Source organism: Pyrus communis, chromosome 9 (assembly GCF_041283825.1).
Source record: "Pyrus communis isolate YQ-2024b chromosome 9, ASM4128382v1, whole genome shotgun sequence".
Lineage (NCBI taxonomy): Eukaryota > Viridiplantae > Streptophyta > Magnoliopsida > Rosales > Rosaceae > Pyrus > Pyrus communis.
This window is the reverse complement of record NC_142573.1, coordinates 23,248,325-23,273,492: the sequence shown is the minus strand read 5'-3', so window position 1 is coordinate 23,273,492 and position 25,168 is coordinate 23,248,325. Positions and strand designations below refer to the sequence as shown.

General features: G+C 36.1%; 1 protein-coding gene and 2 pseudogenes across 3 annotated transcripts; all 3 read right to left on the bottom strand.

Moving 5' to 3' along the window:
- Window positions 1-1,807: 1,807 nt before the first annotated feature.
- LOC137740809 (uncharacterized protein At1g03900) lies at window positions 1,808-5,003 on the bottom strand. 3 transcript variants are annotated; one of them, XM_068480611.2, is made up of 8 exons: window positions 4,790-5,003; window positions 4,276-4,307; window positions 3,756-3,856; window positions 3,579-3,651; window positions 3,367-3,398; window positions 2,646-2,736; window positions 2,400-2,493; window positions 1,808-2,288 (listed from the first exon to the last, which is right to left on the bottom strand). In XM_068480611.2, the coding sequence occupies exons 1-8, from the start codon at window positions 4,886-4,888 to the stop codon at window positions 1,986-1,988; spliced, it is 825 nt and encodes a 274-aa protein (XP_068336712.2). In that variant the 5' UTR covers window positions 4,889-5,003; the 3' UTR covers window positions 1,808-1,985. The 3 variants fall into 3 exon arrangements, with proteins under 3 accessions (XP_068336712.2, XP_068336713.2, XP_088556503.1); XM_068480612.2 differs by lacking the exon at window positions 4,790-5,003 and having other exon boundaries at window positions 4,188-4,307; XM_088700377.1 differs by lacking the exon at window positions 4,790-5,003 and having other exon boundaries at window positions 4,225-4,307.
- A 486-nt stretch (window positions 5,004-5,489) lies between these two features.
- LOC148694427 (uncharacterized) lies at window positions 5,490-6,983 on the bottom strand (annotated as a pseudogene).
- An 83-nt stretch (window positions 6,984-7,066) lies between these two features.
- Window positions 7,067-8,191, bottom strand: LOC137744758 (L10-interacting MYB domain-containing protein-like; annotated as a pseudogene).
- Between the last annotated feature and the right edge of the window lie 16,977 nt (window positions 8,192-25,168).

Below are 25,168 nucleotides of genomic sequence, written 5' to 3'. Positions count from 1 at the left end.
ATTTATTAATTAATCACAAAACCTAAAATATCAACTTTACCAAAAATTACTAAATTTGGAAGCTGTTTAGATATTTAATTATGCTCTCGTAGATAGACGAACACAATGTTATTAATAAACAACGAAATGTTCACAATATTAACTAAAGAGCTAAATGATTATTGATTGGAGTAAATCTTTACAAGAATGATCTATGAATGATGGCTTGCAAAATAAATTGTTCGGATCACAAGAATACATTGTGGGACAAGCCCAAACAAATTGTCAACGACGTATTTGAAAAAATAATGTTAGTCTTACCATATTATATAAGCTTAAAAGATTTGCAATTTAAAGTATGTTTACTTGTCATGAGAATTAATGAGATCCCATAATAATTTTATATCTTGATTTTTTTTTTCTTTAGGTATGAGAATGTACAAGATGCTCAAAATTTATTATCCACTCACTTTTTCATTACGAGGTGTTAGTAAATGCGGGAACGGAAATCATCTTCATTCCTTTTCAAATATTTGGTTGTTAGTGAATGATAGTGTGTGCTCTTGGCACATGTCAATGAAAGAACGTTTCCTGTTATATTGGTTGCCAAGTAATCCAGCGGGGGAGCCAAGCAAGGAAAGAAACGCGGGAGTTGGTTTCGCGTATTAAATCCTTGACATGTCCATCTTACTTGAATCCTGTTGTTAAGGAATTTCTTGCTTCCAATCCAATCAATCAAAGTACTAGTAGTGTTCAAGAAAGGAAAGCATGGGAGCTGCAAAATCAACAAGCTGCAGTAAACGGGTGCAACTCCGTGGCGTTGTCCTGTTCAGACTCTTTACTTCAACCTCTGCTGGATAACCAAAACCAGGTATGTATGTATGTATGTGTATACATAAATATATATATATATATATATATATATATATATATGTATAAACAAACAAGATCCGAGACTTGATCGAGTAGGTAATTTAACCAAATGATTTTATTAACTGAAAATATGACTTTAACCCTTAAAATTTAATTTTCTCTACATAAAACCCGTCATAAGTTTTTTTCTCAAATAAAACCCATTGACTAGATTTCACATCAGCAAATTCATTAATTATATTTGACTTTACACATTTAAAAATTCATTCTAGTCTCTGTGTGCTCTACTCACCATGTACTTCAAAATAAAAGACGAGTGATATTTATCTTTTCAATTTTTTAAATAACTAACTGTTAAGTATTTAGAAAATTTGATAAAACTAAATGAATGCATGGTTGGACTAAATTTTTATCTTTAATTAACTCAACTTTCTTTCTTTGTGGGGAAATAACTAAACAAAGTGAACCTTCTCTCAGATGAGCAACGAGCAAGTGGGTCTTTTTCTTTGTGGTAGATAACTAAACTCGGTGAACCTTCTCTTAGATGAGCAAGTGGGTGCTTACCACTATGGTGGAAATGTGTGTTGTCCTTACATCACGACGTGCTTTCGAACCCCGTCAGCTCTCTGATCTAACATCTAACCTAATAAATCTATCATTTGACCAAAAAATAAAAAGTAAAAACCCTTATCTCAGATGAGACTCTCATTAGATGTTACTAATAATGCTATTCTGTTAAAAAATTTATCATGGTAACGCTTTACGTCACCGGTGGGACGCATGTGGAAAAAGAAAATGCTAAGGAGACCATTTTAAGACCAACATATTATGACAGTTGATGGTTGAATTATTTTTTGTTCAAGTAGATGGTTTCTCTAGCGTTAAGAAATGTCTGTGAACATTAAATGGTAATACAAAATTATACCCAAAAAACAAAAATAATTCAATTTCCCCTCTTTATAATTTGCAAATTTTGCTTTCTCAGTAACTTCACTTTAGTTAATTTATAGATATACACCAGATCAATCAAATATTTTTCAAACAAAATCTAAACCGTCACAACCCCAATGCATCAAAAAGCAGAAGACATGTTCTGGCGTTTAATATCTCACATCAGATTCTATAAATTCATATTAACCAGCTGCCTGAAAATCCCCAAAGTCGTCATCTGGTATATCTTGAGTGCTTTGATTCCCAGAAGAGTTTGTTTCTTTCGACTCATGTTCTGTTGATTCCGAGGCCTCGTGCTTAGATGTTCCTTCAAGATTGAGATTTGGAGGCAAGTTTGAGGAAGACTTGTCAACAGTAGGAGAAGGCGAAAGTGGTGCCGGAGGAGGAGGTGGTGGTTTGATACAAATCAATGGTTCTTTTTGGTTGGCCTTTTTCTCTGGTGAGTTGTTCTCAGAAACCTTGGACTTCACGATTTCGGCAGTTTTCTGTTGACACCGAAAAGAAATTCAATCAGCATGCTCCAGTAAGTAGCACACGTAAAAGCACACATTTTGAAAGAAAATGCGATACAGATCACTAACGTTTAATTGTAGTACAAAAGTCTCCCCCTCTTTTAAGCTGTAATCAACTAAGGAAGTTTGCTGAAATTTTTGTTCCATCTCTTCTGCAGTTTTCTTTTTGTCTAGATATCTTCAAAACAATTTAGAAAGGTATATGATCTTGATAGACGGAAATTCATCCTCTGATATGCATGCATTAAAAAATCAAATCCCAAGCTTCTAAACATTTTATAGTAGAAAATGAAGAACAAGCAAAATTGTAACTGTACATATAGGACATACTTCATGTGATCATGCAAGGCGGCTTGGAAATCATAAGCTTCTGTTCTTTCTCGAAATCCAATGCCAATGAAAGCATGCCGAAGCCGACCATCTGCATAAATTTCAAAGTAATGAGGATCAAACATGAACAAATCACTGGAAATAAAAATATAACTCAGAAGCCCGAAATTGCATCGCTGTCTGGTACAAAACTTTGGGAAAAAAGGAATACAAGAGATAAGAAAAATAAAGTGAAACCAAAGAAGTGGCACTATACTTAGATACGAGCCACAATTCTTGGTCAACTTCCAGGACTATGATTTTGTGGCAAAACGCCACATGATGATAGCACTAATTAACTTCAATGTTCTGGTCTACTCTTGTCCAAGCCACTAAGGGCAAATGGGAGGCTTGTCAATATTAGCCCCTCTCCCACTACCAGGCATCTATTTGAAATTTTAAAAGTCATGCACGCAGTAATGCATGAGCTCTCATGCCTAGAATGGATATGCATCAGAGGATGAATTTCCGTGGTTTCTCTTGATCTATAGCAATTTTTCACTCAATACCTTCTATATATGAATCATAGGTCAATGCACAACAGTAAAATGGGCAGGGGGAACATCTACCTTAGGAGTCGATAACAGATGGAAATACAAACTAAAAGACACTCTTTGAATTGTTCCAACTTTAGGTTACAGGATTCACTAAAACATTAAAGATTACAACAATAAAAACTGACCAATGTTCTCCTCTACACGTAGAACGAAATATCTGCAGAATAAAAAACATTTTTTAGTCACCCTCTATATAACAGTAAAAATTTATTAAGATTCTGCGGTTCAATAAACTTAATGTAAAGGTATCTTTCTTGTGAGTATTGTAGTCGCAAGATGTTTTAACATTAAGAGTCCGATAAAGATATGCTCTAGTTCAGTGAGAATTAGGATAAACCTGCTGCTATCAATTACAGGTTCCACTGGATGAGGCTCTCCATTTCTCAAAAATGCCCGAGCATATAGTTCATCTGCAAGGACATATCACAGAATAGTTTAAATAACAAACGTCTCATGGTACAAAAGGAAGGCATATAACACAGCCTTCATCTTATAAAAACTAAAATATCCTCACTCGTTTTCTTATCTTCAAGTCTGATAATGCACTCTTCTCCTTTGCTGATTACTTTCAATATCCCGTCCCATACCCATTTGTTTACATCCCATTCATCCGCCCTGAAAAACACTTCAGAGACTTAAAATTCATCTCCAACACATGCAAAAAAGAGTTCAGGAAGTAATCAATGCCAATCGATAGAGCACTCTTCTTTTCGTTTGTTTGATCCAAGATTAAGAAGCACGTAATCTCAGTACTAATAAAACTCATCTCTGTATGTTTGCCTCTTTGTTGATTCCTTGCTTATGCGTCAAACTCAACCTCGGTAAACTTAATCTCAAAATAGTCCATACAAAACCTCTTACAATCTACCCTAACTTTAAGATCATTCCAATGTTACTGATCGATGTGTGGATGGAAGCATCAAAATTACAAATGCATCATATCAACCTTGAAAACAGATGGCATCGTATCAGATCAATCATACATAAACTGTCAAATGAATATCCTATTTTCTATTCCAACAGTTGAGCATAACCTGTATGAAGCTGCACTTTTCCTCGGCGGTATCTGCAAAACATTACAAAATAGTTTAACACCACAGGTAACTTCAAGAACCCCGAACAAGAGTAACCAAACATTTCTCACATTATCGATTCCTTATGATTACTTGTAAACTCAAAATCAAGAGTCATGATTTTGTATTCGATGTCAGATCGAAATCAAGCACTAAGTGGTTACTAACTGAAGTCAACACTTGAACTATGAAAAATATTCAATCTATTCCTCCATTACCCTAATTTTGCACTCAAATCAACAAAAATTAAAAAAAATATAATTTACATTTTATTCAGGAATTAACCAACATTTGCAATTTGCCCGCCTATAAAATTCATTCATTCAACTAATACATGCATCAATGTTCATCAAGAAATCTAGTTGGATTAAGCATTCCCAAGATACCAATTAACAGAATTACTCAAAAAATTTAAGAAAACACAAGGATTTGGACAAACGATGTATCCATGTATGTATATATGTATGTATATTACCAAGTATACGTAACATTCAGACACTTGAAAAAGAACAAGCTCCAGAGCTTCAGCTTCCGTCTCTTCTTGATCAGTCGGTACCGCCGGCTCCTTCTCCATCTTCCAGATTTGGGATCAGGATTCAGAACCAGTGAGATGGAAATTTGAATCTGAAACTACTGGTTTCTAAGGGTTGGGAGTTGATCGGAATTTGGTCGGATATTTGGTACTCCCTCCCTCTTCCCTCTCTCCCCCCTCCCTCTTCCCTCTCTCCCTCTCTCAGACGATCACAAGGCGTTCGAGCTTCTTCTTCGGCTTGGTTTGGTATTGCTGTGCTTTGAAAAAAAGCTGCTGTGAGAATAAGCGGCTGTGCTGTGAGAATAAGCGGCTGTGAAATAAAGCCAGCAAAGTGTTTGGTAAACTTTTTTGTAAAAGTGCTTTTGAAAAAAAAAAACAGTATCATAGTGTTTGGTAAACTTTTTTGTAAAACAGATGTGACTGTGTGAAATGACCAAAAAGGGTATATTACTAGATGTGCTATTAATTTAATTTTCTTAACAAATAAAAGTGAATTACTAAATATATTTTATTTTTAGAAAAAAAATATTTATAAACTTTATCTTAAATATTAATTAGTATGACAAACTACTTTAATAGAAATATTTTAGAGTGAATAGCTAGGATTCATTAGTACAATATTGTTAATGTACTTGAAAGTAGTCTAATTAGATACATTCATCAAACTTATTGCTATTCTATTTCTTAATGCCTCTATCTCATGCGATCCTTCAACTTGATAATTTTGATATTCATCATCATCATCATCACTACTATCGCTTTCTTCACAAAAGTTCCTGGGGTCATCAAAATGACGATCACGTTCAGAATACCTCCGTATGTAGTTATGAAGAGCCATTGTAGCAATGACAATCTTCACTTGCTTATTGAACGTTGCCAATTTGGCAAGATTGACTCAGCTCCAACGGTCGAATCGCGAGGTTTAGGAAGCTTTACCCAGACTGATTAAAAAATGATGCTTCCTTGGCCGTGTGGAACATGGATTAGCATTATGTCATTCCTACAAGTGATCACCCATCCAGGATTGGAAGGCATATCCCTTAAAATTGCTCATCTTTTATTCCATACCCCAAAAGTTCGTTCAATGATGCTCCTAAGAGAAGAATGCCTGTGGTTGAATACCTCTTTGTGACCCGTTGGTTCGGCACCCCTACGAAAGTTCGGGAGGTGATATCTTTCACCTTTATATGGTCCCAAATAACCTCTCATTTGTGGGTACCCCGCATCTACCAAGTAATATTTTCCTGACAATTGAAAATTTGTTTTGTATTGTAATAATTATACAAAGCAAGTATGTAAAATGTTATAATAAGAGTATGAAGATTACCATTTGGAGGCTCAGAAAAGTTTAAATTTGGATTCCGTAGCACGGATAGAAAAACCCTTGTATCATGTGCAGTGCCTTCCCATCCGGCACAAGCAAATGTGAATTGCATGTCAAAATTACATGCAGCCATAACATTTTTAGTCGGTATTCCTTTCCTACCAATGTATGGAACTTGATCCGAAGGTGGTATTGAAGCCTCAACATGCACTCCATCTATGACACCAATACAATCCTAAAAATAATAATATAAAAGAAAATCGTCAACCTACACTTGTAGTTTGCAAATAAGTTAGAATACGAGTCAAATTTTACCTTAAAATAAGGCATGTATCTTGTATCTCTCCTTATTTCTGGGGGAATGCCACGAAACTCCGAATCCATTGGTTTGATAATATCTATTGCCATCTTACATACGATATCCAACATAGCACCAAAATATCTACTAACAGTCTCACCAGAATGTTGAAATCTCTCTTGAGCTAATCTATTTTTCACACCATGTCCCAACATATGCAAGAACATTCCTAATATTTCAGTTGCATTCATTTTCCTTGAACCTTTCAATCCATAATTAGTTTGCAAGTCATTGGATAATCTATAAAAGACATCTTTGTTCATCCTAAACATTCTATAGCATCACACATCATTTCTTTGCAGTACTTCCATCAACCAAATATTACCTGTATGGGAAGAATTCATACATGGAGTTTTGTGGACATATTTTAAATAATATGTTTCAACAGCTCTCGCTACAGCGCATATAATTAGACCATCCTCCAACTCCTCAACATCATCATCAGAGGTGTTCATATTGAATATACCTGTAACCTAACAAATAATTCAACATTCCACAAGTCATAATCTAACAATCACTAAGAAGTCATAATCCGACATTCAAGAACAAGTCAATCCAACGTTTAACAAGAAATCATAATCCAACATTCAATAAACACAAAATACAAGCCACATTCAACACATAGTCTTAATGCAAAGTACAAACTACACAAAGTTCTAATTCATAGTTATAGCTTCTTATTGTTCTTTGTTGAACATATATTTCAACCAAGTCAGCTGGACTTCAGGATCTTGTATCGTAGTAAACACCTCTCGCTTCTCTGCAGAACAAAATAAACATGTAACAAACAACCATAACTCGCTAGGTGGCTCATAACCAGGCAATTGTGCAACAACCGCTAACACTTCCGGAATACTACTACCTATATGCAGCGACCTCATCAATGAGTTTGCAGAACTCCTAGTTTCATAAGCTTCAACAAGACGGTCAATTTGACCACAAAGTTTTGCAGCACCTCCAATTTTTTTTCCTTTCTTATCAACCTTCTTCTTTTGCAATTCTCCTTGGTTAACCGCTCTTTTTTTTCCCTTCCTACTTGCTTGCCTTAGATCCTGCATAGTCTCAGTTTCTTCCTCATCATATGAATCAATTTGTCCTACAGATTCCTCTCTTGACTCTGGTGGTAGTACTCCAGATGAAGGTGCCCAGGCATGTTCACCGGTAGCAATTGTACTCAAGAACATCCTATCTAACTTGTCCTCCATCTCAGGACTAATGCCTTTTTTTTTCGCAATTTTCCATATTCTTTGTTTATCTACAAGTAAGAAAGAATATGGTTAATACATATTGCATGATATCATAATACATATTAAAAGATAAATACACAAACCTGAATTTTATTGTTCCACTACTCCTCAGAGGCATCAACGGTACCCTTGCTTGAATTCCACCCTAGGCCAGTTTCTTTACCAACTAATTCTTTCCACAACTTCCACTCATTTTTAAGTGCATCCCACTTATTTTTCAGTTGCTTTTTTTCATAATCATGCCTTGTCTCTGCCTTGAAGTTAGCTCTAATATTTGCATATCCTTCTTTGTCAAAGTGAGTGCCCGGACGATGTCCGGCCTCAACCTCCTTGATGCAAAGATCACAAAATATTGATATATTGTGCGCATTCCATGTAGCTACAGGATTTGACGAAGATGCCCCCTTCTTTGCCATCGATACCAACTACTGATTTGAATATATACATATATATATATATATATATATATATTAAAACACGAACAAATGATATTGTAATATAACCAAGAAATAACCGATAAATGATCCACATACAACTACAAATACATTACATCACAAATTGGGTTCACAGTTTGACAAAAAATGTTTTAAGGGCATTGCCTATTCAAACACACCAAAGAGCACAATCTAAGAGAAAATAATTAACTAAAACACGCAAGACAAAAGTCTAATAATTTAAAAAAAAATACAATTTAAATAAAATTTTAATCAAAATTTTAGTGCAACAAAGCTTGTAAGGAAAGCAGTGGCACAAAAAAACAACGGTTGGCACTAAATGTTATTTAGAATCTTGTAGATAACTGAAAAGGTAAAGGCATTAAAACACCCCTCACACGATCACAGCTACAAGCAGTATTTGAATGGAAAACTCTCAAAATTCAACTAAAAAAGAAGTCGAATTATATCAGCAGAATGTTAGATTTGTAGACAAATGAGTAATCAAGTGGTTTCTAAAGAAATACAGTGGCTACTGGCTGTCTCTTACGATGCAGTCCATTCCAGTAAAGGCGGTCCACATGAAACATTTATACCAACAGCAAGCAATATAGAGCAAAAGAAGAATGTGAAAATAAGCCTTTGAACACATATATTAAAGTTTTAATTATGGTAATCGTATACACACTGGTACATAATTTGACAAAAAATTGACTTTTATGTAGTCCCGAGTCCAATACCTGTTTGAAGTGGAAACAGTTAAGGGGACAGCGTTTGGGGACAGTGTTTGGGGACAGCGTTTGGGGACAGCGTTTGAAGTGGAAACAGTTTGTAATACATATACATACATATACATACATATGCATACAAAAGATTACATCACAGACTTCGGTGCAGTTTGTAATATATATACAGTTTGATACATATACATACAAGTCCAAAAACCTCAAGGGAAAATAATCCTCCAAATTAAACCTATAAATCAAGTCGTACCCTTCTTGAACTAGCAACATCATCTCATCCCAAATTATCACAGTTTGGGTTCACAGTTTGTAATACAAGAGATTACAGTTTGTAATACATATACATACATATACATACATATACATCACAAGCCTCATGCGCCCAGAGATACCCAGTTCGACCTAAACCACATTGAACCTACAGAAAATAAAGCATTACTCTTAAACCTCATCGACGAGAGCATTAACTTGAATCCTTTAACTTATCCCTCCGAAAGAACTTTAAAAATACAATGAGTAAAAGAAACAACAAGAACAACAATGAAGGAATGTGAGCATAATAATGCAGTTTGACATTCGAACTGCGGCCTATTTAACATCCCACACTCCCAGATTGGCGAAATCATACATACATATACATACATATACATACATATACATATACATACATATACATACAAAAGATTACATCACAGTTTTGGTTCACAGTTGTGGATATTGATTTTTACTGCATGTTTTTAAAAGCTGTACTATTGTAAATATGCAGGTTCATCATGGTGGTGCTGGGACTACGGCTACAGGATTGAGAGCTGGGGTAATGTTCTTTTCAGTCAGTGTGGTCGTTCTAAAATCATTTATTTCTGGGAGAATGGATGCTTTATCGTTCACCATTGTAATTTTTTTGTTGGATATCTAATTGCACTATTTTACGATGTACAGTGCTATTAGATTCATGCTGGAGCCAGAGGTATTACTGCACCAATACCTGTTTCTCGTTTTGAAAATTATTTGTTTATCATATACAACAACCAAGCCTTATCCCACGTGGTGGATGCCATGCCTTATCGAAGTAATTCTACTAATTCTTTCAAACTCATGACAACTTAATGTTGCTCTTCATCCTTGGTATTTCTTCCTTCTTATTGAATCAAACTCATATATTTATATATTCTAAAATATGTGGCCAAACCTAACTGTAACATCAACATGAACCACATGAATCTTCAATAGCTCAAAAAGTTGTTAAATCATTCATGCAACCAAACTACAACTCCAAAAAAAAAAAAAAAAAAAAAAAAAGAGTCCATGAGTATAAGGTGCCATGATTAATAATTGGCTGGACCCATCACTAAGGTCCGATTATATGTGTTCAGAGACTAAATTGACAAAGATAAATCATCAGAATCTACCTTCTCCTTACCCAGATTGCTTCCTATCTCTCGGTGCACTTTTGTCATCCAATACCATGTTTAAACCAAAATTTCATCATCGACTCCCAATATGTAGAACTAAAAACATCTTGAAACAGGGATAATAAACCCAAACATCATGGGGGTATAATATTGCAGCTCTAAATGTACCTAAAATTAAGTTCAATCTTTGTACAAGCAATGCCAACACGTGATACCCATCATCGTATCAGCTAGTTTGTCTCTCAAAACAAAAAACACTTATTGCTCTGCATCCTCTTACTACTAAACTTCCTCCAATGGCATCCATTTTGGTCAATAATAGACAACCAATGAACCCCAAAAGATTAAATTGTTAATTAATGAGCTAACAATGCATTACCTAACAAGTCAGAATGTGTGAAGCCTTGTGATCATACTTTTAACAGTATGACCATACTTTTAACAGTAATAGCATTACCTGAAACGTTACCAGGTTAGATTAAATCCGTTCCTTTCTTTCTTGTTTTCATGTTTTTTTTTTCAATTAGCATTATGTTGTTCACTTTGTTTATTAAAATCTGATTGCACCAAAAGACGGCCTTCAGGAGTGCACAAACTACTGAAAGTAGGAAACTCTACTCAGAATTTAGACCGTACCACAAAAAAGATAATGCAGACAGCATGAGAACACACTGAGAAAAACCAGAAACCAAGCAATCATGGAACAATGGACAGAAACAAATCAAATATCACAAATAATTAACACATGTCTTACAATCTCCGCCAAAGAATCAAATATCACAAATAATCAAATATCACAAGTAATCAAACTTCTCTCTCAATTTTTTTTTGTTTCCTCCACAAACCCTAATTTTTTCCCCAATTAATTTTTTCCACAAACCATATCACCTTCCCCAATTAATTTTTCCCCACCCTCCATCCCCAATTGTTTTTCCCGACACCCATACCCTCATCCCTTTGCTCTTCCCACCCCTCTTTCCCTAATCTCCCCATCCCTAATTTGAAAAATCCAAACAAATAAATGAGAAGCTTACCTGGAGAAACCTGGAGAACGAGAGAACGAGTTCGCTAGTTTTTGGAACAAGAGAACGAGAGAACGAGAGAACGAGAGAGATCGCTCTAGAGGTTCGGGTTATGCGAGAGAGCTCTGAGGTGAAGAGCGTACGAGAGAGCTCTGGAAAGGTTAGAGCGTAGGTGAAGGGAAAGGGAGGGCAGTTTTGGGTTATTCATATTTCATTAAACATGTACACTGTTCACCCGTGTGTGGGTGAAAATAAGCTGCTTTTGGAAGCTGCAAATTGCAGCTTCTTGTCATCTCCTGGTTTTGGGCTTTTTTTCACCCTCAACTTTGAAACAAAGCTGTTTTTCAAAGTTTACCAAACACCAAAAATTTTCATAGCTTTTTTTCATAGTAGCTTTTTTTTTAATCACCTCAATCCCAAACAGGCCCTTCCTCTTCCAGTCTTTTCTACGAGTGTTCTGGTCGGTAATTTTACAAGATACAACAGGGACCGTTGGATGAGATTACTTTTTCTAATCCTACGGTTAGTATAGTCAATCTGAGGCTTTTACTGTATGCTGATTAAGCAAAAAATTGGGATTTTTCAACGGTTGTGATGAGCGGAAAGTCTATGGGAGATGGGAGTCAGCCAAAACTGTGATTTGATGTAGTGAGAGAGATTGGTTAAAGTTGGAGGGTCACCTCATTTCATAGGTACAAGGGAATATGCTTTGGATTGCCCCAAGCACAAGCTTAAGGGCTATATGAGGGGCTAGGGGTGGGTTCGAAAAACCGAAAACTGAAAAAAACCGTACCGAAAACCGAACCGAGGTCGAAAAAACCGAACCGAAAAAAAAAACGAACCGAAAGTGTAAAACCAGACCGAACCGAATCTGGTTCAGTTCGGTTCGGTTTCTGAGGTTCTGAAACCGGACCGGACCGAACAGAACCGAAGTAATGTAAAACGACGTCGTTTTATATTTAATTATAAATTAATAATTTTTTTTTATCTTCAAGACTTGAACGGCGTCGTCTCGCACAGTCGCACTCACTCTCGACTCCTCGAATCTCGTCTTCAGTCTGAAAGTGAAGTGAAAGTGTGAAAAAACCCCTAAACACTAAACAGATCCGCCGTTCTTCCGCTTCCGGCCTTCCCTTTCCCTTATCCTCCTCTGCACTCTCACTCTGGACCATCTCCTTCCCAGCTCCGCCGCTCTTTCGCTTCGTCTTCTTCCTCCTTCCCTGAGACCTACCTCACACATCTCACCGATGCGACGCCGTCTTACTCTCTCTCAGTCTCTCACCCCCGTGATGGCGTGACCTGTGATCAGTAACCCGCGCGCGACCCACGACTTCCTCTCGCCGTTTCTAGTCTCCAGTCTTGACCCATAAATTCCCTCCTTTGCAAGGTTAGTCTCTCACCCAGACCCAGTCACCCTGCTCTGCTGTGAACTGTGATGCGAATGCGTTATGTAGATTTTTTTTCTTTCGATTTCATTGGTTATAATCTGTAGACATTTCTCTTGGGTTGGGTATGCTATATTGCTATAACCATTGTTTTAATTTTGGTTTATAAACATTATTCAGATTTCAGACATTGTGTAACCTTATTAAGAGTCTCAGACATTTGTAATTGGTTATAAACATTGGTTCTTCTGATCTGTAAATTTTTAAATCCCCACCTCCCAAAATTACATTGGCTTAAGTTAAATTAATTAGCGATTTAAGTGATCTACTTAACTAGAAACAGTATGATTATGATAGTTGAATTGTGATTTGTTGTTTGAAACGAATAATACGCAACTATAACCAAGACACCTGACATTGACAACAGAAGAATTCACAGAACCTAAACCTAATAAAGCTATACAGTTGTTGGTATATAAGGTATGGAAGAATCTGTAAAAGAAGGTTTAGGCAAATGAAATTGGAAAAGAAGTGGTTTCTTTTCCAAGCATGATTAAAAGTTTAAAACTGAAGTGTAAAAGAAGGTAACTGTCGGACAATAATGTTGATGTTGGTAACTGTCGGACAATAATGGTTCTGGTAAAAGATATAATTTAGTAGGCTTTCTTTGTCTGATTTAAGATCAAAGATAGCTGAAATTGAAAAGACTTTTCCACTATAAACTTGGATCCTTCCACTATCACAGATGTGGAAGCATTCACATCTATATTGTTCAGTTTAAGCGTTTTTAGGTGAGAACCTCATGTCACAAAACATTGACAAACTTCTATGTTCATCACAACTTTTAACCATAGACATTACTTTTACTTATTATATTTCCCTTTTCTTGTTTCTTAGCTTCTTATATTTTTGTTGATGCATAAGTGAATTTTCACATACATAAATTTTGTAACCTCTGCCACTCTATGTACCTTAGCTTTACTCCCATAGCACTCTACCACTCTATGTACTTTAATTTTGTAACCTCTGTAGGCTGATTAGGAACCTCTGTAGGAACCTCTATAGGCTAATTAGAATTGTTAATAAAGTTGATAGATATTGTTTATTTACCATTGTTCCCAATAGCATATTCTTACAACCGGAAAATAAAATAAAAAGCATGTGCTGCTGGAACTGAAAGTGAAAACCAAAGTTTGCCATTTTTGAAAAAAGTTCAAGTCATGGTTGAGCACAATTGAAGCACCTTTTTGTTATGTCTGTGAAAACAGTCGATGCCTCATCCCATGTCATGTTACCTCCCCTCTTCAATAGCTCTTCACTCAAAGTTCTGCAAAAGAGGATTAACCAAACAAAGTTAACATAAGAAAAAAAATACAGAACACATATGTTTAGGTAGTCTCAATCTGGTACCTTTCACAACATTCTTGTACAATGTACAAGCATGGAAGTTGCTGCTTCTCTTTGTCTTTGTTCGTATTCCCAGGTCCTTCTTCAAGGGAACTGTTACTTCCATCATCATCCATATTTCGGCCTTCTTCCAGCTCAAGTTAACTTTTCTCACCAGCAAAAGTCATATCAGTCCAAGAGGTGTAGTATTGCACCACATTTTGGTGTTTTAATCCCGATACAATGTCAACCTCGCTGCATATGTACATAGAATGCCTTTTTAGTTAAACGAGAAGAATACAATAGCCTAAAAATACAAATATAATTTCACGGTAAATTTCAAATTCTTATTTTTTTACCGTTGGATGGTCTCAAAGTCCAAAGAATGAACCCCTAGAGTAATTTTCTTTGCCGCATAGACTTTGTTGTCTAATAAGTTCCTGCAGCGCGCTACAACCCCATTGGACCCTTCGCCAAGAATCTGCAACTCTTCATAATCTGAGAGATACCTTGAGAACTTTTTAGCATTTTCTTCAATCTTAGGCTCCCAAATGACGATATTTGTGATGGGGCATGTTATGGGCTGAATATGCACCTCCATATTGAACCAAAACCTGCAAGAGTAAAAAAAAAATCTTATGTATGATCTGATAGGCCCGTAAAAAGCTTCTAATAGGCTTTCATTTTATATGGAGCTCCTAGGTTCTCCAGCCTTCCAATAGGCTTCCATTTTATAAACATATGCATTCACATCTATATTGTTCAGTTTAAGCGTTTTTAGGTGAGAACCTCATGTCACAAAACATTGACAAACTTCTATGTTCATCAAAACTTTTAACCATAGACATTACTTTTACTTATTATATTTCCCTTTTCCTGTTTCTTAGCTTCTTATATTTTTGTTGATGCATAAGTGAATTTTCACATACATAAATTTTGTAACCTCTGCCACTCTATGTACCTTGGCTTTACTCCCATAGCACTCTGCCACTCTATGTACTTTAATTTTGTAACCTCTGTAGGCTGATTAGGAACCTTTGTAGGAACCTCTGTAGGCTGATTAGAATTGTTAATAAAGTTGATAGATATTGTTTATTTACCATTGTTCCCAATGATTTCATGCAATTTACACTAGGCTTCAGTTATGCAGAAATTTTTCATGAGAAATAATAATAAAGCAAGCTGCTTCCATTAGTTTCATACAAGGAAAAAACACCCATAATCAGAAATAATGCTTTCCTCTCCTTCAAAGACAAGAACTTCATATGTTTTGTATCTTTGCTTTTGCATGTGCATTGTACCTTTGCTTATTATATGTTTTGTATCTTAATTAGATGAAGTCAAGTGCATCAAAGGCCTCGAGCTCAAGCTCAAACTCAATGAGATCATCAAATAGCTCCCGTGAAAAAATAAACTCACCTACTTCTACTCCATCGCAAGTAAGTTATCATCTCTAATTCTCTATACTTTCTCTATGGTTCTTATGTCTCAATTTATTTAATAATTAATTGTAATGATTCTTACTCTTATTTTTGAAGGACATTGTTGGTGAATCAACTCCACCTCAAGCCCCCATGGTGGCAACTCAACAAGCTCCTCTTACTCATGGTGGATCCACAAATGTATTCGATGCAACTCCAAAACAAGGTGGCTCAAGTGATCAAGTAAGTAAAGAAGACACTCTCTTGGATTCACTAAAAAGTCATTCAAGATCTACAATTTGGGAGCATTTTGATAGGATAATTGAGGGAGGTAGAGTTAAAGGGGTGTGCAAGTATTACAACAAATCGTATATGGCCGACACGGATAAAAATGGTACAACTAGCATAAGAAATCACTTAGCTAGATGTAGGAGCTATGGTCCTAATAAGGAAATATTTGCCGCAAATAGGCAAAATATCTTAACCTTTGCCGGCACAAAAGATAAGTTGGAAGCTATTGGTTTTTCTCAAGTGGAAGTTACTAAGGCTTGTGTTGAGATGATAATTATAGACAAGTTACCTTTTTCTTTCGTCGAGGGAGATGGTTTTCGTCATTTTTGCATGTATGCATGTCCTTTGTGGAGAGTACCTAGTTGTAAGACAATAGCTAAAGATGTACTTGGCTTGTTTTACTCCGAAAAGGAGAAATTGAAAAGTTAATTGAAAACATTTAGGGTGTGTCTAACAACGGATACATGGACTTCTATTCAACAAATAAATTACATGGTTCTCACCGCTCATTCTATTGATGATGATTGGATGTTGCATAAAAAGATTTTGAACTTTTGTGTCATTCCAAATCATAAAGGAGAATCCATTGCTCAACTTTTGGAGGAGTGTTTGGTGGAGTGGGGCATAGAGAAGGTATTAACTATTACGGTTGACAATGCTTCGGCAAATGATTCCGGCTTAAGGGATTTGGTGCACCGAATAAGTGGGTGGGGGATTCCTAATGCACTTTTGCATGATGGAAAGTATTTGCACATGAGGTGTGTTGCTCATATCCTTAATTTGGTGGTGAATGATGGGATAAAGATGTTGAATACCGCCATACAAAGCATTCGTAATGCGGTTAGGTATGTAAGATCTTCCCCTCAAAGGTTGGAGAGCTTTAAAAGGTGTGTTGAGAAGGTGAGAATAGAAAGCAAAGGGCTTGGTGATTTTAGATGTGCCTACTAGGTGGAATTCCACATTTTTAATGTTAGAATCGGCTTTGAAGTTCAAGATGACTTTTGATAGGTTGAAAGTAGATGATGGTCATTACCTTCCTTACTTTACTAAAGAAAATCATGATAATATAAGGGAGGGGCCACCTTCGACTCATGATTGGAGTGAGGCGGGAATATTTGCATCCTTTTTTAGACCTTTCTACGAAGTCACTTTAAAAGTGTGTTGTTCTAATACTCCAACAATTCATACTACTTTTGGTGATTTGTTTAAGATCAAAAGTCTCCTCCTTGAAAACAAAGATAATGAATTCTTGTCTATGATCTCCATGTTGATGCAAGAAAAATATGACAAATATTGGGGTTCAATTGATGATATGAATCAATATGTTTTTATTGCACTTGTGCTTGATCCTCGTCATAAATTGGAGAAGGTGGTTGATTATTATGAGATACTATATGGCGAGGATAAGGAAAAAGTTGAAATTGCAACCAATGCGGTGAAAATTTTGTTGTTTGATCTTTACAAGATTCATGAAGAGTTGTCTTTTGATACACAACAAAGCACAAGTAGTGTTGGTAGTTCTCAATCGACAACTACAAGTGGAGATCCTTTATCAAGCATGACAGAGATTGAAAGAAAGTTGAAAGAGAAAAGTGAAATGAGAAAAGCAAAGAGAGCCCGTATTGTGCACAATGATTTGGATAGGTATCTTTCGGATCCATTTGAAGGGGAAGAAGAGGCAAACTTTGATATCTTGAATTGGTGGAGGGTGAATGGGCTTTCTAAGTATCCTATTTTGGCACAAGTTGCAAAAGAGATTTTAGCTATTCCCGTATCAACCATTGCTTCGGAATCCTCCTTTAGCACAAGTGGACGAATAATTGATCCATATCGTAGTTCTTTGAGTCCAAAAATGGTGGAAGCTTTGATTTGTACACAAAATTGGCTTAGGTCAATTCATGTAGCATTACATCATGAGCCAACCATTGAGGAGATTGAATTTTGTGAAGAAGTTGAGAAAGGTAATTTTACTTATTCCATTTGGTTTTGTTAGAACTTAGACTATTTTAATTACATGCTTGCTTTACATCATGTTGACATGTTTCATTTTTTATTTGTATGTAGAAATGGCAAGTGGAAACTCAAACAAAGGTGCTATGTTGCCGCCTAGGCCGCCTAAGCATTGAGCTTGAGGACTTGGAAGATTTTATTTGTCCCAAGACATGAAATGATGAAACGTTGAAGGTTTATTTGACTTGTGTGATGTTTATTTTAAATTTGGACTTTTTGAAGACTTAAACTTTGATGTTTATTGAAGTTTGGACTTTGGAAATTGGAAGACTTGATTGATGATTCTAGTTGGAACTTAGAAGACTTAAACTTTGGATTCTCATTGTGGTTTTGTTGTTGAATATGGTCTCTAAGGTTATGATAGTAGTAACCACTTCTCAAATGGCATATCTTTCCTTTTATGTCAAATGTAGATGTGTAAAATTGATTTCATACTTGTAGGTTTTCATGTGGATGACTTTGAAGAAGTGGCTTTGAATGTGAACTTTCATATTTCCATTTTTTTTTTTAATAATTTTGGAGGGAGAAATAAAAAATAAAATAAAAAAATAAAAAACGAAACCGAACCGAGAAAAACCGAACCGAAAAAAACCGAAATAAAATTGAACCGAACCGAACCGAACCGAAATTTTGGTTCGGTTTCGGTTTTGAGAAAAAACCGAACCGATGAGAACCGAACCCAGCCCTATGAGGGGCTATTTGAAGGGCTATTTTTACTCTCAAAATTTTAAATATATTCACCCAACCAAACTTACCTTTAAATAAAAGAAAAATAAAATTTAGATATAAGTTTTAAATATTTTTATCATCTTCAACAACTTGCAATCTGAAGCAGTCACATGTACTTAGTGGCGGAACTAGCATGAGATTATTGATTGTCCTTGATCCCAACAACTTAAAAAGTTCATGCTTGTTTGGTTGAATATTATATTTGATCCCTATAAATAGCTAAAGCAAAATTAAATTACAATCTCTTCCTCCTACTACTTCTATTTTTATATATTATATTTGTCTTCCTTTTCTCTCACAATATCATACATCCACTATCGACAAGCCTCTACAAATAATAGTAGTTGTAGACATATGTTGGCATAAATTTTTGGCAGATGTTGACAAGAATTGTAAGGTGTTTACTGGGTGCTCAACAAAATGGTCCAGTGAAACTTTTTTGGTTGATATTATGGCCTCATTACTCAAAAATCCTAACTACACTAATGACGTACTCCACAGCATGGTCAATATTTTACCGACTTGAAAAAAAAAGTAACATGACACAAATATTATTTTATGTATTATGTTATGTGGAGCCCAGTGCTAATAAGATAGGCCATTCTTTCAATAGACTTGATACCGGTTCACTCTTAAAATTGTGAACCGAACTAACAAGATAAATATGTGGTTCAAGTCGGTTTTCAAATGATAACCAAACCATCCGGACCTACTTAATTTTGGCAGGGCTCGGCTGGTTAAATTCGGTATTGGTCCATAGCCCATTTATTTTCTTTGCTCTGTTCTTCTCAGTTTCTGGTTGCACCGAGTCACCGAGTCGCCCTTGTCCCTTCTCCGTTCTTCTCAGTTATGAGGTGGGTTCTCTACTTCTTTCTCAATGGTTGCCTTAATGTATGTTATGTGTGATATGGGTTAATTGTTAACTAACTTTTTGTTAAGTTGATTGCTTTGATTTTTATAATTAATTGCTTTCTATTTGCTCTAAATCTAATGCTTTGATAATTGCTTGTTAGTTGGTTGCAATTTGTGTTAATTTCTTGCTACTCCTGATGAACTTTAGTTTGAGTTAACAATATTTGCCTTTGACGAGGGCAATGAGATGACTCATGTTTAGTTATGTTGGTTGGGAACTTAGTACTTTGATATTCTGTTATGTACTTTGGATTTGAATATTTGATGGAAGCGGCATATTTTTATTATTCTTCTTTCAATTAGTTTTCTCGAATCGCTGTTTCGTTGTACCTGTACCGTCTTCTTGCTTCATGACAATGAAGAGAGGCCATGATCTGATCCATAATGTCAAGATAAGTACATTTCGATTGCCCTGAAAACAACACAAAAAACATAAAGTTCAGAAACTTATAATCAACTTAACATGAGTTACTGAATGCGGTAGCTGTTTTTGTGTGCGGTCTTTTCATTTGTTTAAAATAGCAAATGTTGCAGTGTTACACTACTCTTTAGTTTGTTATGGTATGAACTATGAAGTTGCTGCTTATAGTTATATGTCATTAGGTTGAGTTCAATAGAGATACTATCACCCGGTCTTAGAGATTGCTTGTGTAACATAAGCATGTTATGGTAGAGTTGTGTTTTTCTTGATAGTTTAATAAATCGGTCCTACCCAATGTGAATGCCTGTGTTTTTACTAATGTGTTAGTTCATGTTGCTTTTTTGTAGATATACCGATAACAATAACTGAACAAAAATTATGGATTGAATTTTGCATTGGGTATAAAGCAAACATGGTTAAGTTGAACTCGGGTATACTAATAGATATATTGTGGATGAAGAATGGAAGAGAAGCACTCTTCCTGATGACGATAGCATTTGCCTTCCCCGCTTTGATGTGCGCCTACAAATGCATACATTGAAGAAGTAATCATCACATTATTTGTTGTAGGTCAATTGTTAAAATAGTCTTTTTGTTGTTTGCTATCGTCAATGCTCTTTGTATGGACTGATCACACCAAAGATTCAAGTATGTCTTTTTATTCTTTAGGAAAAAAATTTCACCCACCGTGCCAGTTTTTCCATGAAAACGAAAATTATGGTTGCACCTTCTGCACTCCCTCAGGGCGGTCCGAGGATTACTGTATATGAAGCAACTAAAGAAGGTCATAAAAAAGTGAACACAATTAAGTGTATCTCTCATACTTCCATGGTTTCATGCTCATGAAAAATGTTTGAAGTTAAGGGTATATTGTGTCATTATGCTTTGAGGGTTGTTTGATTCAAAATATTACATATCAACTCAATATGTATTAAAGAGATGGATCAAAACGGTCAAGGAAGGGGTAGTGTTAAGTAGTGACAGATGATTTGTCACCAGAAATCTGAAATCTGCTCATTCATTACGTCTTACTCAATTGATGCATAAGGGAAAATTCTTTTTAGCTTAGCGTTAATGAGTGATTGGGCTGGTCACGTTGTTGATGAAAAATTATCAAAAGCAATGAAGTTTGTTGAAAAAGGCATGAAAGCAAAGAAAGTCTCAAATAAGCTTAACAAGAAAAATAGCCTCTATACTTCTGGAGTTCAAGATGACCTATATTGGATCTTCCAACAGTGAGAGTTAAAGTGGTAACCAATAAGAGATTGAAGAGTGCTTTGGAAAAATTGAAGAAAGTGGCAAAAATTAGACATACTGATAGGAGCATTTTTAGGTGACTTAGCTAGCTTATTCTTGTGCATTTGTGCTAGTATTTCTTAGTTAATGTCGTATTTCAACTCAATTTGGTGTGTTTGTAGGTCCTAAGGGTTAAAGTACCAAGGAAGTACATTTTGATGCATTTTGGAGCAATTTTGGACATTATGTGGATAGCTTGCATATGGGCCAACATGGATGGACGAATTTGGACTTCACGAGGCTAGAAATGTGATGAGAAGAGGAAGGAACTAAGCTCAAGACAAAGTGGATAAGGAAGTAGCTCAAAAGAGGAAACCCTATCCAAAACCCTATCTAAAACCTTATCCAACATTATCTAAAACACTATCCAAACCTTATCTCATCTTATCATATCCTAACCTTATCATGTCTTAATCCTAGTTGCAAGGGGACCTAAATAGATATTTCTAGAACCTATTTCTAGAAGCATCCTCTTTTAGAAGGCCCAAATCAGCCACAAAGCTCATTCTTTCTAGAAACCCTACAAATGTGGCACCTAATCCTTTCTAGAAGGCCTTGCCTTGCCTTGCAAGCTATTCCACCCTTTCCCCCATGTGTGCCGCACCTTTCTAGGCATCCCTTGTGGATTCTGATTTCTAGGGCCTAATTCCTTTTGGATTTGGGTTACACAAGCCTTGTATGAAACTAAGTGGGCCAAACCCCCTCCTAAGTGGATTTGATCACCTATAGCCGAACCCTAGGGCCCTAATCCACTAAATCTGTTAAGTGTAACCCTAATCTAGTTAACCCTAGGACTATATAAACATCAAATCAGCCACAAATTCGCACCACCTTTTATGCTATTCAGAAACCCTATTGCCGCAACCCCTATGCTCCATTCTTCAACCTCCATACAACTCCATACACCTCCATACACACCTGCCGCACCCCTACCACCATAATCAGCCATCCTCCATCCCTCTAAACAAGAACACACCATTCAAAACCCCCAAATCCACCACACACACCTTGTGCCGCAACAAGGAGGAGGAAGAAAAGCCCTAGCCGTGCATCAAATTCATCTTGGAATTGCTGAACGTTTAGGTGTAATCTTTCTTATGATTTCAATGTTTAAATTCAATAATCTTTGTTTTGCGAGTATGAGAAACTAATCCCCTTTTTGGCTAGGGGGAATTTCGAAACCATGGCTATATTTGCATGATGATTTGATTACTTTCAGTTGTGATTTCATGAATGGTGAATTCAATTTACTTATCTGTTTTAATTAAAACTTGTTTATGTATATGAATTGAGAGTGCACACTTAATTTGCATGCATAAATCTGATGCTAGGGTATAAGGAAACTTCACCTAATCGTTGGGAACTTATATTCATGAGTAGTTAAGATTGTTGGTCACAATTATGTTAAGTAAATTCTTGGCATAAGTATCATGCGCTTTCATAGTTACGAATGCCTGGTCAACACCTATGATTTCCATAGAACTTAATGATCTTTGATTGTTTTTCTATTGTGCGCTTTCATATAGAGAACTTTTAAGGAATAATTTGATTGCAATGCGCTAATTCCATTCAATTCAATGACCTAAGGGAAACCTAAGAGTTAATTTAAGCGGACCTAATTAACTTGGGGTGTTGAGGTTCATAATTCATTGAATAAGCAATTGGAGATTCTTTTGTATGCAAGTATGCCATGTATGGAGAAAAACCTCCTAGCTATCTCACCATCCACTTAATTCCATCAAATTCGTCCAAATCTGCCTAGTTTAATTTATTGTTTTGTTTGTTTGATTTTCGTCCAAAACCAAAACCCAATTTAATTTAGAGTGTCTAATAAGTTCAAATATGTTTTAGGTTGTGTTTTTAAGAGTTTTGAGTCAAGTTAGAACCAATTTTCGTCCAAGTTTGTGTTTAGAGTCAAAACTGCCCAGTTTGTGTTTTTAGGCAGTTTTGAGTGTTTTTAGCTTATTTTGAGTCTTGTGAACTTGTTTTGAGTCTTTTTAAGTTGAGTTAAGTGTTTTAAAGGTTAGTTTTATTTATTTGAGTCAATTTAAAGTGTTTAGCAATCCCTCCTAATCCCCGGTTTAAGAACGATCCCTACTTATTTATATGCTACAATTGTCAAAAGAGGGTTAATTTGTGTGTTAAGTTAATTTTCGCATCACATACCTCTCAAGTGTCACCACCTAATACTATAGTTTTTGGTAATACTCCTTCTATATGGTACACTATATACTTTTTATCATGATTATGTTTTATTACTACGTAATGAATATATGTACACTTGCAGAGTAACATAATCAATAAACTACCACTATTAAAGAAGGAGATCTTGTCAAGCACAATGGATCCATCGTGAATGTTCTATCAATGCTTCATCAAATATGACAACCTCATATCCATCATTTCATGACTTCTATAATCAATTTTTATTGAAACTTATATTTGGGGTTCTAAGTCATAGTTTGTATTATCATTCTAACATTTTGTTTAGGGTAAATTACATTTCATACCTCAGGTTTGGAGTCTATTTCAATTCCCTACAACATATTCAAAACATTTCACTTTCATACCTTAAGTACTATTTTATTTCAAAATAATAGCTCCGTTACATTTTCCATCCGTTGATTCGTTAAATGCTGACGTGGCTGCCAAATGTCTGCCACGTGACAAAAAAAATAATTTTTTATTTTTTTGTTTTTGAAAAACATGAATTAAAAAAAAAAAAAAAACTTGAAAAAGTAGAAACCCACCTCATCCCTGCAACCCTTCTTCTCCCTCCCAAGCATCCTAACCACCTCCCTCTCCTCCACTCTCTACACCTCCCCTCCCATCCAAAAACCCATCCCATCCCACCCAAAACCTAAATTTTCTCACCTAAAAAAAAAAAAAAAAAAAAAAGTTTGAAACACACAGCGACCCACAGTCTGCAAGAAGAACAAGAAGAAGAGGGAGGAAGAAAGAAAAAAAGAAATTGAAACTATCCCTCCCCCCTCCCAATTGACCCATATCTGCAACAACAAGAAGAATAAGAAGAAGAAGAGACCCACATCAGCAAGAAGAAGAAGAAGAAGAGGAAGATGGACAACAAGAAGAATAAGAAGAAGAAGTGACCCACATCTGCAACAACAACAACAACAACAACAACAAGAGGAAGAGGGAAGGAGGGAGGGGAAAACAAAAATTGAAACTATCCCTCCCGTTCCCCCCCCACCCCAACCCAGCTCCGTTTCATCCCCGCCCCCTACCCAGCGACCCTCCCGCGAAACCCAGATCCCATATCCCCCCCCCCCCCGGGGGAAAACCCAGATGCCATATCTCTCTCCCCCCCCCCCCCGCCCAGCGACCGGGGAAAACCCAGATGCCATATCTCTCCCCCCCGCCCAGCGACCGGGAAAAACCCAGATGCCATATCTCCCTCCCCCCTGCCCAGCGACCCTCCGTGCCTGGACCCCTTCCCCAGCGCGCGACCCACCCTCTGCACTAGGATGATTTATGGGATTTGTTTTCCCTCCTTCTCCTCCTTCCTGGATCCCTTCCTCACCGCGAGACCCACCCAAAAATTAGGGGACCCACACCAAATTGAGGGTTTAATCTTGGTTTTTTGTTTGTTTTTAGTTTAGAAATGGGTGACCCTATTTTTAATTCCAAAACGTGATTTTAAGGGTTTATTTTTCAACTGTTTAGGATTTTAAGGGTTTATTTTCACAGTTTGTTTGATTAAGAAAACATATACAAACAAGGACTATTTTTTGTGAGATTTATTAGGAAAAAAAACGTAGTGCTTTGTATTTAATTTTCTAGATTGAAAAGTTCATTAAAAAGTGATGAAATTTAACATTGGTAGTTTAGAGACCTAAACCGAATATATAAACAAATAATATAACTAAATTGTGATAAGATAATTCAATCCAATAGTTGTTATGAAATGATA

Coding starts and splice junctions, on each gene's coding strand:
- LOC137740809 (XM_068480611.2), bottom strand. CDS start 4,888: ATGGAGAAGGAGCCGGCGGTACCGACTGATCAAGAAGAGACGGAAGCT. Junction 3,652..3,755: donor ACTTGAAGATAAGAAAACGA/GTGAGGATATTT, acceptor ATGTCCTTGCAG/ATGAACTATATGCTCGGGCA. Junction 2,737..3,366: donor ACGTGTAGAGGAGAACATTG/GTCAGTTTTTAT, acceptor AAATTTATGCAG/ATGGTCGGCTTCGGCATGCT.